Below are 17662 nucleotides of genomic sequence, written 5' to 3'. Positions count from 1 at the left end.
GTGGGCTGTCTCTTAGTTTTTTTGACTGTTTCCTTGGCTGTGCAGAAGCTCTTTATCCTGATAAAGTCCCATAAGTTCATTTTATCTTTTATTTCTCTTGCCTTTGGAGATGTGTCGTGAAAAAGGTTGCTCTGGCCGATGTCATAGAAGTTGTTGCCTATGTTCTCCTCTAGAATTTTGATGGATTCCTGTCTCACATTGAGGTCTTTCATCCATTTGGAGTTTATTTTTGTGTATGGTGTGAGAGAGTGGTCAAGTTTCATTCTTTTGCATGTAGCTGTCCAATTTTCCCAGCACCATTTATTGAAGAGACTGTCTTTTTTCCACCGGATGTTTTTTCCTGCTTTATCAAAGATTAGTTGCCCAAAGAGCCGAGGGTCCATTTCTGGGTTCTCTATTCTGTTCCATTGGTCGATGTGTCTGTTTTTGTGCCAGTACCATGCTGTCTTTGTGATCACAGCTTTGTAGTACAGCTCGAAATCCGGCATTGTGATGCCCCCAGCTTTGTTTTTCCTTTTCAACAGTTCCTTGGTGATTCGGCGCCTTTTCTGGATCTATACAAGTTTAAGGGCTGTTTGTTCCAGTTCTTTGAAAAATGTCATCGGTATTTTGATCGGGATAGCATTGAAAGTATAGATTGCTCTGGGTAGTATGGACATTTTAACTATGTTAATTCTTCCAATCCATGAGCATGGAATATTTTTCCATCTTTTTATGTCTTCCTCAATATCTTTCAAAAGTGATCTATAGTTTCTAGCATATAGGTCCTTTACGTCTCTGGTTAAGTTAATTCCAAGGTAACGTATGGTTTTTGGTGCTATTGTAAATGGGATGGATTCCCTAATTTCTCTTTCTTCAGTCTCATTATTCGTGTATAGAAATGCAACTGATTTCTGAGAGTTTTTGTTTTTAATATTTTTTTGATACCAGTCCTTTTTCAGTTTTATGTGTTGCAAATAATCTTCTCCCATTTTGTGGTATATCTTTTCATTTCCTTTGTGGTGTCTTTTGACACATTTTTCTTTTTCACTAGTTGAATTTTTCACTTACTTCCTTTTAGAAAGCTTTTTTTTTTTTTGCTTAGGAAAAGTTTCCTTGGCCAGAAGTTGAAGACATTTTCCTCTGTTATCTAAAAAAATGTTTTACGGTTTTTGCCTTCATATTTAGTTATTTAAACCCGTTGGAACTCATTTTTGAGTGTGTGAGATAGGAAGTAGGGGTCCACTTTTATTTTTATCCATATAGACCCCCAGTTGTTGCAACATCATATTTTGAAAAGGCTATCGTTTCTCTCTTGATCCAAAAAGCCACCTTATGGGGTGTCTGGCTGGCTCAGTCAGGAGAGCCTGCAACTCTTGATCTCAGGTTTGTGAGTTTGAGCTCCACATTGGGAGTAGAGATTATAATAATAATAATAATAATAATAACAAAAATAACAAAATGAAAATGTTAAAAAAAAAAGGCATTTCTAGGGGAACTTAGGTGGCTCAGATGGTTAAGTGTCTGCCTTTGGCTCGGGTCATGATCTCAGGGTCCTGGGATCAAGCCCCAACTCAGGTTCCCTGCTCAGTGGGGCTCTGCTTCTCCTTCTTCCTCTGGCTCCTCCTGGTTGTGCTCTCTCATGCTCTCACGCTCTCTCTCTCTGTCAAATAAATAAATAAAATCTTTTAAAAAAGCCACTTCTATCATGTATGAGAAGTTTTTATAAATGCTTAGGTTTGTATGAGCTCTGTATTCCATTTCATTTGTCTATTTGCTTATCTCTGTGCTAGAGCCACAGTGTCTGCACTCTAGCTTTATATTAAGTTTTGCTATGTGTAGGACAAGTCGTCTTTATCCTTTTTCATCAAGATAACCAAGAATGTCTTGGTTATCTTGATATTTTGTATTTCTGTATCAGATGTAGAGCCGGTTTGTCAACTTCCACAAAAAAATGTCTCGAGATACAATTGAGATTGCATTTAATCTATGTATCAATTTAGGGAGAACCAACATTTTTGTAATCTTGGTCTTACAATCCATGAGGATAGTATATTTCTTCACTGTAGATCGTCTTTGGTGTCTCTCAATAAACATTTTATAATTTTCTCTGTAGGCTAACCAATACTATTTTTAGAAAAGTGGGAGTAGGGAGGCCAAAAGGGGAAGAATTCTCGAAAGTGACAAAGAAGGACAAACTTCACTGATAGGGTCAGAAATTGAAAAGGCAGCATATACAATTCATACTGATATTTTTTCCTACTCTGAGTTTTCATTGATGAAATAAGATGAATAAGGTCTGAGGATCTAATGTATAATGTGGTGACTATAGTTGATAACACTGTATTGTATAATCAAAATTTGCTAAGAGAGTAGAACTTAAATGTTGTCATCAAAAAAAAAGTAAATGCATGTGTGGTGATAGAGGTGTTAACTTGGGGAAATTCTTTCACGATGTACAATGTATATCAAATCATCACATTGCACACTTTAAATATCTTACAATTTTTTCAGTAGAGAAAAAGAATAAGAAAAATGCAAGTTAAACTATATTAAGATTTTAAAAACCCATTTTTATTTTCTTTGAGTCCTTAACCATATCCCTAAACACTCAGCTGATGATCTCATTTCCTATTGTTAGAAGATGTTGGCTGTGCAACTAGAGCACTTTTAATTTTCTATTTGTGGTGTGTCTCCCATCACAGAATTTCTTATCTGTCCATTCTTTGTCCCTATATCTGAGGAAGGAATATATCTATGAGGAAGAAGTCCAGTGCTAATCTATCCATGAGTAGTCTGATTCCAGGAGAGTTGGGATAGTTGCAATTATAGATTCTTTCCTACGTGGAGTATTCCTTTACATTCCCCACAGTCCACCAATGACAGAGACCCCAGAATAATGATGCCCAGGTTTCTACTAGAAAAGTATAACACAAAAATAATTGATTGTTATATTCTCCTAGCTACATCATTTATGAAATGAGGCTTTTGTTGCTTTGACAGATAAGGCCACTCTTTTATCTGAGCTTCTCTGACCTTCTCCTGGGGATATGCTGGCTCATTGAAGCACTTCTTTATGGAACTTCAGCAGCCAATAAGGATGTTGTCTGCTATAACTTGCAAGCAGTTGGACAGGTGAGTGGTACTAGATTGTGACTGTATCTTGTAAGACAGGTATACTCAGACCTAAATAGAAAACAAAGATAATCCATCTTGGTAAGTTGGACCCTTTTGTTTATTGTTACACTTTGAAACAATAGCTCTTAATGTTTTACCATTTTAAAAAACACTACTTGTTTATTATAGAAAGTGTAGAAAATTCAGAGAAGCAAAATGATACTTAAAATCACCCATAATCACCCACATAATATTTTATATGTATTATATATCTTTCCAGTCTTTTTCTCTGTAGGTATATGCATTTTAAAACAAATAAAATAACACATTAATACTTTTTGTAATTTGCTTTTATTTTTCAACATATCGTGAGTATATTTCCATGTAATGAAACATTCTTTAACAACATTTTTTGAGGGGCTTCTGGGTGGCTCATCCATTACATGTCTGCCTTTGGCTCAGGTCATGGGGTCCTGAGATAGAGCCCCGTACTGGGCTCACTGCTTGGTGGGAAGCCTGCTTCTCCTTCTCACACTCCCCTTATTTGTGTCCCTCTCTTGCTGTCTCTCTCTGTCAAATAAATAAATAAAATCTTAAAAACAAAAACAAGAAAACCCCCCAACATCTTTTGAGATTAATGCATGGTTTTTTATTAAAAGAATATAATAAGCATCGGCTTAAATTGGGAAATACTACAGATCATCACGTATGGATTGTAGATCTTTCACAGATTTTGTCAGTGGATTAACCCACACAGTACCATCTGTATATAATGTTTCTTATATTTCTCAGACTTGCTATGCGAAAAAGGAGAGGTTAAAATGCAATCTGTACTCACTGCTACATGTTTCCTTTGAGATTTGTTACTAGAGGGAATATTTCTTTCAATTTATTTATTTATTTAGATTTTATTTATTTATTTGACAGAGAGAGAGACAGCCAGCAAGAGAGGGAACACAAGCAGGGGGAGTGGGAGAGGAAGAAGCAGGCTTCCCAGCGGAGCAGGGATCCCGATGTGGGGCTCGATCCCAGGATCCTGGGGTCACTCCCTGAGCCGAAGGCAGACGCTTAATATCTGAGCCAGTCAGGCGCCCCTATTTCTTTCAATTTAGTAGGAAAATAATAACATGTAAATGGTGGTATGAAATCCATATGCAAAAATAATAACATGTAATTGGTGGTATGAAATCCATATACCAATATATGTTAACTATCTCATATGAATTTTAGTATCATAGAAACATAGTTTATTTAACCCTCCTAATATCTTATAAATTGAGTAACATTCTATTGTTTTATCAGCTAAGGAAATAATATAGTTTTGGAAGTAAAAATAATCTGCATAGAATTCTGGACCCAGTTAACTTTGTAACCTTAGGCAAATACTTAATAATTTTTTTTTTAAAGATTTTATTTATTTATTTAACAGAGATAGAGACAGCCAGAGAGAGAGAGAACACAAGCAGGGGGAGTGGGAGAGGAAGAAGCAGGCTCATAGCAGAGGAGCCTGATGTGGGGCCCGATCCCATTACACCAGGATCACACCCTGAGCCGAAGGCAGACGCTTAACCGCTGTGCCACCCAGGCACCCCAAATACTTAATAATTTCTGAACTTAAGTCTCCTAGTCTGTAAAATGGGCATTAATAATATTTACCTTGTGCTTGGCATAGGTATGATTAATGTTACTTTCTTTTTTTTACAACTTTATTTGGCTATACATACAATAAATGACATATTTATTTATTTAATTTTTGAAATATTTAATTTATTTATTTGAGAGAGAGGGAGAAAGCATGAGCGGAGGGAGGGAAGGCAGAGAAAGAGGGAGAAGCAGACACCCCCACTGAGCAGGAGCCCAACATGAGGCTCAATCCCAGGACCCCAAGATCATGACCCAAGCCGAAGGCAGATACTTTACTGACTAAGCCTCCTGGCTGCCCCTACACAACAATATTTAAAGTGTACAATTTTATCATTTTTAATATATGTATACCCCTATCAAATCATTACCACAATTAAGTTAACAAACATTTCTATTTCCATCACCTCCCAAAATCATTTCAAGTTTATATTCCTTTACCTCATGGAGCATATGAATTTAATAGTTGCTTTTAAAATTTTTTGTTTGATATTTCCAGTATCTGCTATTTCATGTCTTCTCCCATGATAATGGGTGACAAATTTCTGTTCTTTGTGTGTTAAGTAATTTAGGATTTCATCTTGGACATTGTGAATGCTATGTAGCATAGACTCTGGGTTCTTTTATAATTCTCTGAAGAATGCTAATGTTTTTGTTTAGCAGACAGTCAACCTGATTAGGTTTAGAATGTGAATTTCTTTTTTTTTTTTAAGATTTTATTTATTTATTTGAGAGAGAGAGAGCAGGAGGGGGTGGGAGGACTGGAGGGAGATCGTCATATCCCTGCTGAGCAGGGAGCCTAATGCAGGACTCGATCCTGGGACTCCAGGATCATGACCGAGCCAAAGCCAGTCACTTAACCAACTGAGCCACCCAGGTGCCCTAGAATGTGAATGTCATTTCATCATTTCTAGGTTCAAGTTCTCTAAGCCTATTTCTCTAAGCCTTAAGTTTTGGGCTGTCATTTGCATGCATGCAGTGGTTAGGTTGAGACTTATATGGCATCATACATAGAATCAGGACATCTGCTTTCCTGGCTCTGTCACTTTTGGGATTCTGCCCAAACTTCCTGCCTGAAGGAGGACATTCTCTGGTTTATGTGGCCTAAAACATAGGTTTCTATTAGAGTTTTAGGTGCCTTCATTGAGAAGCACTATGATTGGGATGCACACTTGAGGAAAAGCTATAAGAAAGCAAGAGAGAGAAGTTTGGGAAACTCACTTTTGTGCAGTTTCCTTCTCCGTATTTGATTCCTTTGTTTGATTTTTACTTTTCAGCCTTTGAGTAGTTAACTTTTATATTTTTCCTCTGAGTTTTTTTTTTTTTGTAATCAATAAAAGGGATGGGCTGTAGAGAGCTGAAACACACTAGCTTATTTAGTTTTATTTATTTATTTAGAGAGAAAGAGCACATGAATGGGGGAGGCACCCCAGAGAGAGAGAATCTTAAGCAGGCTCCATGCTCACCTCAGAGCCTGATGCGGGGCTTGATCTCATGACTCTGAGATCATGACCTGAGGTGAAATTAAGAGTCTATACTTAACCAGCTGAGCCACCCAGGCACCCTAGCTTTATTTTTTAAATTGTGGTAAAGTGTATCACATAACTTATATAGCATGGCATATCTTCTTACCCTTATAAATTTAAATTATTTTTGTATTTTTATTTAAAATGCACTTCTGGTAGGCAACATATATTTAGGTCTTAGTATTTTATCCAGTCCAACAATCTCTGCCTTTAAATTGTGGTTTTTAGGCCACTGACACTTAATTTGATTGTACTGTTTTATTTGAATCTATCATTTTGTTCTTTGTTTTCTGTTCTGTTTTTTTTGTTGTTGTTGTTCCTTTTTCTTCCTTTTTCTGTCTTCTTTGGATTAATATACTATTTTTATTACTACCTTTTATCTCTGTTGTTGGCTTGTTTGCTAAAACCCTTTCTTGCGTTACTTTAGTGGTTATGTTACAGGGTTCATAGAATACATTTTAACTCATCATAGTTGAAGTGATATATCTCTTCACGTATAGGATGAGAATCTTACAATGGAATACTTTCGTTTCTCCTCTACTGGCCTTTATGCTATTTTCATGTTTTTTTATATGTATACTATCAAGCTCACAATATATTTTTATATTTGCTCAGTTAATTATCATTACAAAGATTTAAATAATAAAAAAACTTTTATACTTACTGTTTCCAATGTTCTTCATTCTTTTGTGTAGACTCAGATTTTTTTAGTGATACCATTTTTCTTCTGCCTGAAGCATACTCTTTAACATTTTTTATGTTGTGGATCTGCTTTTGTGTGTTTGAAAATGTCTGTTTTGCCTTTGTGTTTGGGAATATATTTGCTGGGTATAGACTTCTAGATTGAGAAAATTTTAGTACTTTAACATATTGCTTCACTGTCTTTTTACTTGAACTGTTTCCTTTAAGAAATCTGATACTATATCTTTGTTCCTCTCTGCATCTTTTTTTTCTCTGGCTGCTTTTAAGATATTCTATTAAAAATGAGTAATTTGGGATACCTAGATGGCTCAGCTGGTTAAGCATCTGCTTTCAGCTCAGGTCATGATCCCAGAGTCCTGGAATCCAGTCCTACATCCGGCTCCATACTCAGCAAGGAGCCTCCTCCCTCTGCCTGCTGTTCCTCCTGCTTGTACGTGCGCGTGCTCTTTCTCTTTGACAAATAAATAAATAAAATCTTTTAAAAAATGAATAATTTGATTATGATGGGCCTTGCTGTCATTTTCTTCATATCTTTTCCTTGGGATTAATTGAGCTTTCGAATCTATGAGTTTATAGTCTTCATCAAATTTGGAAAGCTTTTGCCCATTATTTCTTCAAATATGTTTTCTTTTTCCCTTTTCCCCACTGCTTGCACTCCTTTCAGGCATCCTATTACCTATATATATAATGCTGCTTGAAGCTTTCCCACAGTTCACTGATGCTTTTTCAGTTTTTGGATTCTTTTTTGTTGTTGTTTTGTTTTTTGCTTTGAATATTTTGTATTGTTATGCTTTCATTAGTCATTTCTTCTGCAGTGTCTAATCTGGATATATTTTTACTTCATCCATTGTAGTTTTTATGTTTATCAGCTCAAATAAGGTCTTTAAAAATATCTTCCATGTTTCTACTTATTAAAAATATGGAATATGATATAATAACTGTTTTATTATCTTTTACTGCTAATTCTTTTTTTTTTTTTAAAGATTTTATTTATTTATTTGACAGTGAGAGACAGTGAGAGAGGGAACACAAGCAAGGGCAGTGTGAGAGGGAGAAGCAGGCTTCCCGCCAAGCAGGGAGCCCAATGTGGGGCTCGATCCTAGGACCCTGGGATCATGACCTGAGCCGAAGGCAGACGCTTAATGGCTGAGCCACCCAGGCTCCCCTTTTTTCTGATAATTCTAATATCTGTTTCAGTTTTGGGTAGGTTTCAGTTGATTGATTTTTCTCCTCTGGATGTGTCATGTTTTCCTCCCTCTTTGCATCTAATCTTTTATTGGATGTAAGACACTGTGAATTTTATTTTTGGTGTGTACTAGATATTTCTGTATACCTATAACCATTCTTGAATTTTATCCTTGGATGCAGATAAGTTACTTAGAGATAGTTTGAATCTCTCAGATCTTGCTTTTATGATTTTTTAGTTAGTTCTGGAGTGATGCTTAGTCTCAGGCTAATTATTTCTTACAACTGAGCCAAGGCCTTCCTGAGTACTCTACCTTATGTCCTGTTGAATTATCAGTTTTTTGAATCTTGGTGGTAGGAACTATTTTTGGCCCTATGTGAACTCTAGATACTGTTCTGTAATACTTTTAGATAGTTCTTTCAGCTTTGGATAGTTCCCTTATACACATGCAGCAATTAGTACTTGGCTAAATACTCCAGGAAGATCCTCTGCAAATATCCAGGGTGCCCTGAGCAGCTCTTTCCTCTCCAGCACTCTGTTCTATGAACTCTAGCAGCCTCAGTTTTCTTCGATTCTTATCTCTATCTCCTCAACTCAGAGTTTGCCAAGCTCAGCCTCAGTTTTTTCTTCCTGTACTACAGCATGGAAACTCTCTTTAGAAAGTAATCTGAGGTATGGGTGCCTGGGTGGCTCTGTTGGTTAAGTGGCCAGCTCTTGATTTTGGCTCAGGTCATGATCTCGTGGTTGTGAGAGCAAGCCCCCCATCTGGCTCTGTGCTCAGAGTGGCGTCTGCTTGAGATTCTCTCCCTCTCCTTCTGCCCTGCCCCGCCTCACGGGGATGCACACTTTCTCTGTCTCTCAAATAAATCTTAAGTAAGTAAGCTGAGGTAGTTCTATGGCTCATCTCATGTTTCCCATGTTTCAGAGATCACTGACTTTGTTATCTGATGTCTAGTGTCTTGAAGCTGTTGTTTGAAATGTTTTGTCTGTCTTTTTTGTTTGTTTTCCAAGAAGGTAAATCGAGTTCTTGTTATTCCATCTTGGCCAGAAGTAGACGTTCATAAGTAAAGTTTGGGACTGAGAATATGCTCGAAAAACTTCAGCGTTTGTATATTCAGGGTTAACTTGGAGGTTTTAGGGGAATATATTATTTAAATAATCCTCAATAAAAATCTAAGTTATTCTTTAGAACAGAAAAATGTCTAGAGTGTTTCACTTTAATGTTTCATTATTCCCTATTGTCTTCCCTCCTGATAAACTTTGCCAGATTGGAGGGAAAAAATACTATTTAACTTGGGTCTTTTCTTAATATTAAGACACACAATTCATTTGAATAGTCAATTGGTCCATTTATTCAACTTTGGGAGAGAATGATATATAGGTATCCCTGACTTTTCAAAAGTTTGTGTTATTCCTCTTTGCTTTTATGAAAGATGTGCAGAGTACCTGTTCTTGCTAACCAAAAGAAATCCAAAGAGGATTTTGGCCTTTGTGGAAAAAGGTGAAAAGCAAAAATAGCATTCAGTGCTATTTTGCAGCAAGCCATTATAGAGGCAATGTGGTCCCCAACCAGCGAATGGCACCACCAAGCTCTTTCCCCAGGAATACACTCAACATCAAGCTGCCATAACTTTGATCTGTATATGTGAGCATCTGTGCTTTATCTCAATTTATTTTGTACATCCAGTAGAAGATATTTCCATTAGCAAGGGTATCAGAAATGACAATCATTACTGCATTGTTTTGCTGTTGAGAATCCATATGATTTTGAGGGAGTCATTTGATTTTTATGACAATCATTATTGCTAGTTGAATATAATTAAGGATATAGATGAATAGCCAGATAAAGAGATACATAAGTTCAAAAGGGTCCTGAATGCAGGAGCTTCTGTCCCTGTGGAGCTGGATGTGTTTATCAGCCCAGAAGCTTTCTGAATCCTGCAGTTTAGAGTTTTTTATGGAGGCTTCATCTTAGGCATGATCAGTTTTTTTTTTTTAGCAATGTATGACTTTATTTTTACTTTATATCCAATAAATTTGGTGCATTGATCTACCAAATTCTAGTTTTTTTATTATAATAATATTTTTATTATATTATGTTAGTCACCATACAGTACATCCCTGGTTTTTGATGTAAAGTTCCATGATTCATTAGTTGCTCATAACACCCAGTGCACCATGCAATACGTGCCCTTCTTACTACCCATCACCAGCCTATCCCATTCCCCCGCCCCCTCCCCTTTGAAGCCCTCAGTTTGTTTCTCAGAGTCCATTGGCATGATCAATTTTTAATTCAGTCTCTAGCCTTTCTCCTCACCCTGGGGGATGGGATGTAGGGATGAAAATTCTAAGTCTCAAGTCATGGTTTGATCTTTCTGGTAACCAGCCTCTATCCTAAAGCTATCCAGGAGCCCACCAAGTATCATCTCATTAGAACAAAAGGTACTCTTATCACCCAGGAAATTTCAAAGGATTTAGGAGCTCTGTGTAAGATGCTCCTATCATTCTCATCACTCAGGAAATTCCAAGGGTTTTAGGAGTGCTGTGTCAGGAACTAGGGGGGCAGATACCAAACATATATTTACTATGTCACAAGAGCAAACCCAAACTTGGTTCTTCTATCTCTTTCTTTCCATGTTACTGGAGAATCCTGGTACTTAGTTAAATACTCTTTAGAGACCTGGAGACTAAAAAATACATTCTTTCCCTAAACATGGAACAATTTCATTTGCTAGCTTTTCTACATTAAGATTTTTTATACTTTATAAAATTAACACATGTTCTTGATAAAAATTAAAACACATTTTTGCATACCTGGGGTTTCCAAATGAAAAGTAGAAGTTCACCTCCTTTTTCTACCCCTGACTTTCACAGTTCAGCCAGTTAAGATTAAATGTCTGTGGTTTTCAAAATTCCCCTGTAACTGGTTCTTGAGAAAAAAATTGGGAGTGGTTGGAGGCCGGGCACTCTATTTGCACAAGCAGATGAAGAGGTCCTAGATTTTCCAAGAGTCATAGTAACGAAAGGGCTAGTCACCTGATCTAAACAAACAAGATATCCAAGTTCCTTAATTTAGATTTCCAGTTTCATTCTTTGAACAGGGAGACCCTTTTAGAAAAAAAATTTTTGAAAACAAGTGCCAAGATTTTTAGAACATAGTTAGTAGTTATTAATTATTCCCACTGAAGCAGGGTGAAAGAAAATGGGCTTAAGCAGTAGTAGGAAAATATTTAGTTTGGGTAGAAACCTTGAGGATTGTTATGCAGGAATAAATCATTAGGGTCAGTTTGGTGTTTCCCTGTTAAACGTGTTTGTAATTTTCATCCATGTAAAATGGATTTGCCAGGTGATGCAACAGATAAGGGGATCACTGGTTCCTAGACTTCAGGGTTTTACAAATGAGTAAAACTAAAGAAAAAAAATGTGAGTTGTCATACTGTTGCTATTTTGCTTAATTAAGAATACTTTTAAACAACTACTACCTAATTTCATAAAAGGAATAACAATTCATACTAAAAAACTAGGCAAAATATAATCTCAGACTAGAGCATGGACTCTTTAAATTAGTAGATTTAACTATATGAAAAATTTAATTACATCACCTATGTTTTTCTCAATATTTCTGAGACCAATGCCTATTTTATCAGGGATTACCACTAATTTTCAAACTAGCATTTGGACATTATTGCACTGTATGGGCTTTCACAGCTCTTTCCAGGTTTCAGATGTTAAAGCTTCAGGACGTGTGGGTTTTTTATTTTGTTTTGAGCTTTTCCTTCTCTACTGGGGTAGGTGTGGGATACAAATTAGAATCAGGCTTATTCCTCTCTTATGATATTATTTTATTATGTGCCTGGAGTTACTGAGTTCTTGCCTGATTTAGATAATGAACAGAATTTTGTAGGAGACCCAGAGCTGGTCAGGGGTAAACACTGGCTCACTACAGCTCTGGTGCTTTTATGTGTCTTCAATGAACTGGAACAGAAGAAATCAATCATTTACCAAGAGCTAGTCACTCGTTCTGGAACTTACCTGAGAAGCAAAGTGAATTTTAGAACTAGGCCATCAGAAATAATTTCATTCTTTGATTAATAAATGGAGATGTGGGATTTTCCAAGTGCTATTTTTTTTTGTGAACTCAGCCAACCATTCAATAGATGTTACCGTGCCACCATAACGTTCAAATCAGAAGGCTTTGTCTGGCCTATAGCATTTGGCTCTGAAAGATGGAATCTGATCCATAGTCTAAGATGCTGAGAATTTTTAATTCTGTTAGATGATTAGATCTACACCAAGAAGATTAATTTGATTGTATATGATTGTCCCCCAGGTCAATCTCGGGATCAGGAACAAATTCCATGCTTTTTTCAGAGGGGCCTAGGAGTATTGCTATGCTAATATTTCTGTTTATCAGAGGTAACTGCTATGGAGAAATAAGGGAAAATGACAGTGCCAGACACTGTCCCAGTCTGCTTCCCTATTTACTTTTGACTATTCTAGTGTTTATTTTGACATAGGTTGAAGTGTCAGCAGTCACCTTTTCTTAGTGCATGAACCAGGTTTCATTTCCTAGAAGAATATGCTAGTCACATACTTTAGAGGCACCAGTTTGGATTGCAGATGACATGAAGTTTGTGGCTTGGAGTTAAAACATAGAGTTTGGAGTCAAAGAGATCTGGGTTTAAATCCCAGCTCTGGTACCTATTAGCTGTATGATTTTTAAGCAAGTTAATTTTACTAAGTCTTAGTTTCCCTGTGTAAGATATGAATAATGATAAGATTCTTAGGACTGTCATGAATATTAAATTCGGTAAAAATGTAAAGAGCTTCCCCTTAGTGTGAACTATTGTTGTTCTTGTTATTTTTGGAGGTAAAATAGGATATCTGCTGATCTCCTTAAGAACAGAACTCACCTTACTTTCTAAATCTGTCTGGTAGAAAGCAGTCTATTAAAAATATCCTCTTACTAGGATTTGACTTGACGATATTTTCTTGTTAATATATTCTCACTGCCTCTCTGAGCTTTTGGACTTAGCCTGCTTAACTCCAAGGCCTAAATTTTACAGTGGCTGGGGCTTTGTATGACATTATTATTGTGATTTTTAGGGTCTTTTATTGGTTTAAATATAATAGGAGCTCAAATAAACTTTTACTAATTGATAGTTGACCTCTCTGGATTTAATTTCATGCTTAACGTCACTAAACCTTTCTGTATGGGTAGATTTCTGATGCTAGCCCACTTCAGCTAGATTTTATCTCTTTTAGCCATGGTATACTAACCAACATCTGATTAATGCCATGGCACCATGTCTGATCTGTGACAGAACAGATTTGTGTAATGATCAATCCCCTTTGTTGAGGGTAAGTACTCCTAACAACAACAGCAAAAATCCCTTGTGCCCTAAGTCCATGTAACAGTAGCTTTACCTGAACTGTTAAGTATTTTGGGACATCTGGAGTCTACTTTAGAGTGGCAGTCTCTCACCTTCTTTTCTGTTGCTCTCTATGTAGACAAGAACCCATTTTCTTTGTTCAAAATGTCATCTGACAGTATTTTTATACTAGATTGTTCTCGATTTCTATTTTCTATGATAAGCTTGAGCTGCCGTCTTTTCAAGACAATTTTACAAAGTAGAAAACCACATTTGAAGTTTAGGTATCTTCATTTTTTAAAGAGTGAACTAAATAAGCTATTGAGATCTTGTTTATTCTCAGGATTCAAAAAAAAAAAAAGGTCTGGTTGAAAACTGAGAAGTTATCTTTTGGATCTGTTTTAGACTGGTGTAGGGGATATTTGGGGCACATAAATTCTTACATTAATTTTTTACTAATTTAATAATAGAAGTAAATTTGTTTCTGCCACTTAACAGACCTTAAATAAGTCACGGTAAAATACTAGTTTTGGTTTCTTCATCACAAAAATAAGATGAAATATCAGTATATATGTAAAAGTACTTTTAAGTTATAAAACATTATACAAATATAAGGTTGAATAAAAGTTTCTTTTAAAAAAAATTTTTTTTGTTATATTAGTCACCATACAGTACATCATTAGTTTTTGATGCAATGTTCCATGATTCATTATTTGCGTATAACACCCGGTGCACCATGCAATATGTGCCCTCCTTAATACCCATCACCAGCCTATCCCAATCCCCCACCCCCTCCCCTCTGAAGCCCTCAGTTTGTTTCCCAGAGTCCACAGTCTCTCATGGTTCATTCCCCCTTCTTTTTTTTTTTTAATGATTTTTTATTATATTATGTTAGTCACCATACAGTACATCCCCGGATTCCGATGTAAAGTTCGATGCTTCATTAGTTGCGTATAACACCCAGTGCACCATGCAATACGTGCCCTCCTTACTACCCATCATCGGTCTATCCCAATCCCCCACCCCCCTACCCTCTGAGGCCCTCAGTTTATTTCTCATAGTCCATAGACTCTCATGTTTCATTCCCCCTTCTGATTACCCCCCCTTTCTTTATCCCTTTCTTCCCCTACCGATCATCCTAGTTCTTATGTTTCATAGATGAGAGAAATCATATGATAATTTTCTTTCTCTGCTTGACTGAATAAAAGTTTCTTATTCATCTTCCCTATTATAAATTCTTCTTTATGCATGGTAGTCATTCAGTAATCTGTCTGTCTCACTGGGATTTTAGGAGGATAAAGATGATGAATTTGATGAGTTGTGATTGTCTCAAAAGAATACCAAGTAGTTAGGGTGATAAATTTATTTTATTTTATTTTTTAAAAGATTTTATTTATTCATTTGGGAGAGAGAGACAGAGAGAGCACAAGTAGGGGGAGAGGAAGAGGGAGAGGGAGAAACAGACTCCCCACCAAGCTGGGAGCCTGACATGGGGCTTAATCCCAAGACCTGGAGATCATGACCTGAGCCCAAGGCAGAGGCTTAACCATCTGAGCCACCCAGGTGCCCCAAAGGATAATAAATTTATAATTAGTCACCTCTGTTTGATATTGAAGAATGTTAACATTAGTCATAATCATCAAGGTTATTAACAACAGTACTCTCAGGCTTTAACAAATTTTTAAATCTGAAAGCTGCAAGAAATGTCCAATTTAGAATGTTTATGTATTGGGGAGGAAAAAAGATGGTGGAGGAGTAGGGAACCCTTTTTCAGCTGGTCCCCTGAATCAAGCTGGATATCTTGACCATCCTGAACACCCACTAAATCAGCCTGAGACGCAAGAAGGTACATCTGGATCTCCCAAACAAACATCTCTGGCACTGGGTATCGAGGTACAAACGGGGAGCCATGAATCTACGCACAGATATTGGAAGATAAACAGAAGGGGGAGAGAGCCCCCACACTTGGGCGCCAGGAAGTGGTAGCCTCCTGTGCTGGGGGGCAGACCCCGGGGAAACCAGACTGAAACCAGGAGTTCGAGTTCGGGAGCGCGCATGCAAACCAGACCAAAACCAGGAGCTCGGGAGCACATGAACCAGACTGAAACTGGGAGCTCTGGAGCGCGTCCTTGACCAGACTGAAAACCGGAGCTATGGAGTACGTGTACGAAGCAGACTGAAACTGGGAGCTCAGGAACCGGGGCGGGCTGGAGATGTTAGAAGCACGAAGGGCAGAGACGTGCCGGCCCTGGGAGCGAGGACTGGGAGAGCGGCTGTGAGACGCACAACCTGGGTCACTGCGGGTCTTTAGCAGCACTGACAGAAACGGAGTTAGAGTAGGCAGGAGAGCTCAGTGAAGAGCAGACTGCGATTTCTCTGTTCTGAGACAGAGGCTGCGATACGGTCACTGCTGCTCTGACCCTCTGAAGAGTCACAGAAAGCTGCCAGGGAAAGCCGCCAGAGAACGAAAGCCCAGAAAAACTGGTTCTCATTGTGCCCATCCTCCCCCGCCCCCGCCCCGCCAGGGGACAGGGCAACTCTACCCAAATAGGGTTGCCTGAGTATCAGCACAGCAGGCCTCTCTCCCAGAAGCCAGGCTGATAAAACAAGAAGCCCACATCCCTAAGGTCCCTATAAAACAAGTGCATCTTGCTTGGGTCCTGGTCAATAACTTGGGCTCTGTATGTCCCCGCAACCATACCTCATCAGAATGACAAGGAGGAGGAACCCCCAACAAAGAAAAGAAACAGAGACTGTGGCCTCTGCCACAGAACAAATAGATATGGATATAACCAGATTGTCAGAAATGGATTTTAGAGTAACAATGGTCAAGATGATGTGTAGGCTAGAAAAAAATATTAGCGAAAATATTAACGAGAATATAGAATCTCTAAGGGTGGAAATGAGAGCGAATCTGGTGGAAATTAAGAATGCTATAAATCAAATGCAGTCTAAACTGGATGCTCTGACTGCCAGGGTAAATGAGGAAGAAGAACGAAATAGTGAGTTGGAGGGTGAAATGATAGAAAAGAAGGAAAAAGAGGTAACATGGGTTAAGAAACTCCACTTTCAAGAAATAAGACTACGGGAGATTACTGACTCAATGAAATGTTCCAATGTCAGAATCATCGGCATCCCCGAGGGGGTTGAGAAAGATAGAGGTCTAGAAGAGATATTTGAACAAATTGTAGCTGAGAACTTCCCTAATCCAGTGAACGAAACAAGCATTCATGTGCAAGAGGCAGAAAGGACCCCTCCCAAGATCAACTAGAACAGACCGACACCACGTCACATAATAGCACAATTCGCAAATCTTAGATCCAAGGAAACAATCTTGAAAGCGGCCAGGGGGAAGAGGGAGGAACATCAGAATAACGTCAGACCTGTCTACAGAGACCTGGCAAGCCAGAAAAAGCTGACAAGACATATTCAGAGCACTAAGTGAAAAGAACATGCAGCCAAGGATTCTTTATCCAGCAAGGCTGTCATTCAGAATTGATGGAGAGACAAGGAGCTTTCAAGACCAGCAGAAACTGAAAGAATATGTGACCACCAAGCCCTACAAGAAATATTGAGGTGGTTTCTATAAAAGTAAAAAGACCCCACGAGTGATACAGAACAGAAATTTACAATTATAGAAACAAAGACGTCACAGGCAGCATGACCTCATTAAAATCCTATCTCTCAATAATCACTCTCAATGTGAACAGCCTAAATGCTCTTATAAAATGCCACAGAGTTGCAGGCTGGATAAAAGGACATGACCCATCCATATGCTGTCTACAAGAGACTCATTTCAAACCTAAAGATACATCCAGACTGAAAGTGAAGGGATGGAGAACCATTTTTCATGCCAACTGGGTAGCAATTCTCATATCAGACCTCAAAAGAAAGCTGGGGTAGCAATTCTCATATCAGACAGATTAGATTTTAAGCTAAAGACTGTAGTTAGAGATACAGAAGGACACTATATTATTCTTTTTTTTTTAACCTGTTAAAGCTTTCTCATGGTTTTGCCTTGATGTCACAGATTTTGTTTATTTTTATGAAAGGGCGGTGTTCTTGGACTTTACAACTAAAGAAAAAACCATTATAATAACAGTGTAATAATAATAATAACAATAATGAATAACCCAAAT

At 37.7% G+C, this 17662-nt stretch overlaps 1 protein-coding gene across 1 annotated transcript in view; it reads left to right on the top strand.

Annotated features, from left to right (window-relative positions):
* TMEM116 (transmembrane protein 116) overlaps positions 1–17662 on the top strand; it is a 70883-nt gene that overhangs the window by 5633 nt on the left and 47588 nt on the right. Inside the window, exon 4 of the mRNA XM_034637965.1 lies at positions 2983–3114. Within this exon, the coding sequence (XP_034493856.1) occupies positions 2983–3114 (132 nt within the window). The remainder of the gene's footprint in view (positions 1–2982; positions 3115–17662) is intronic.

The sequence above is a fragment of the Ailuropoda melanoleuca genome, chromosome 12, assembly GCF_002007445.2.
Source record: "Ailuropoda melanoleuca isolate Jingjing chromosome 12, ASM200744v2, whole genome shotgun sequence".
Lineage (NCBI taxonomy): Eukaryota > Metazoa > Chordata > Mammalia > Carnivora > Ursidae > Ailuropoda > Ailuropoda melanoleuca.
This window is presented reverse-complemented; position numbering and strand designations above follow the sequence as displayed.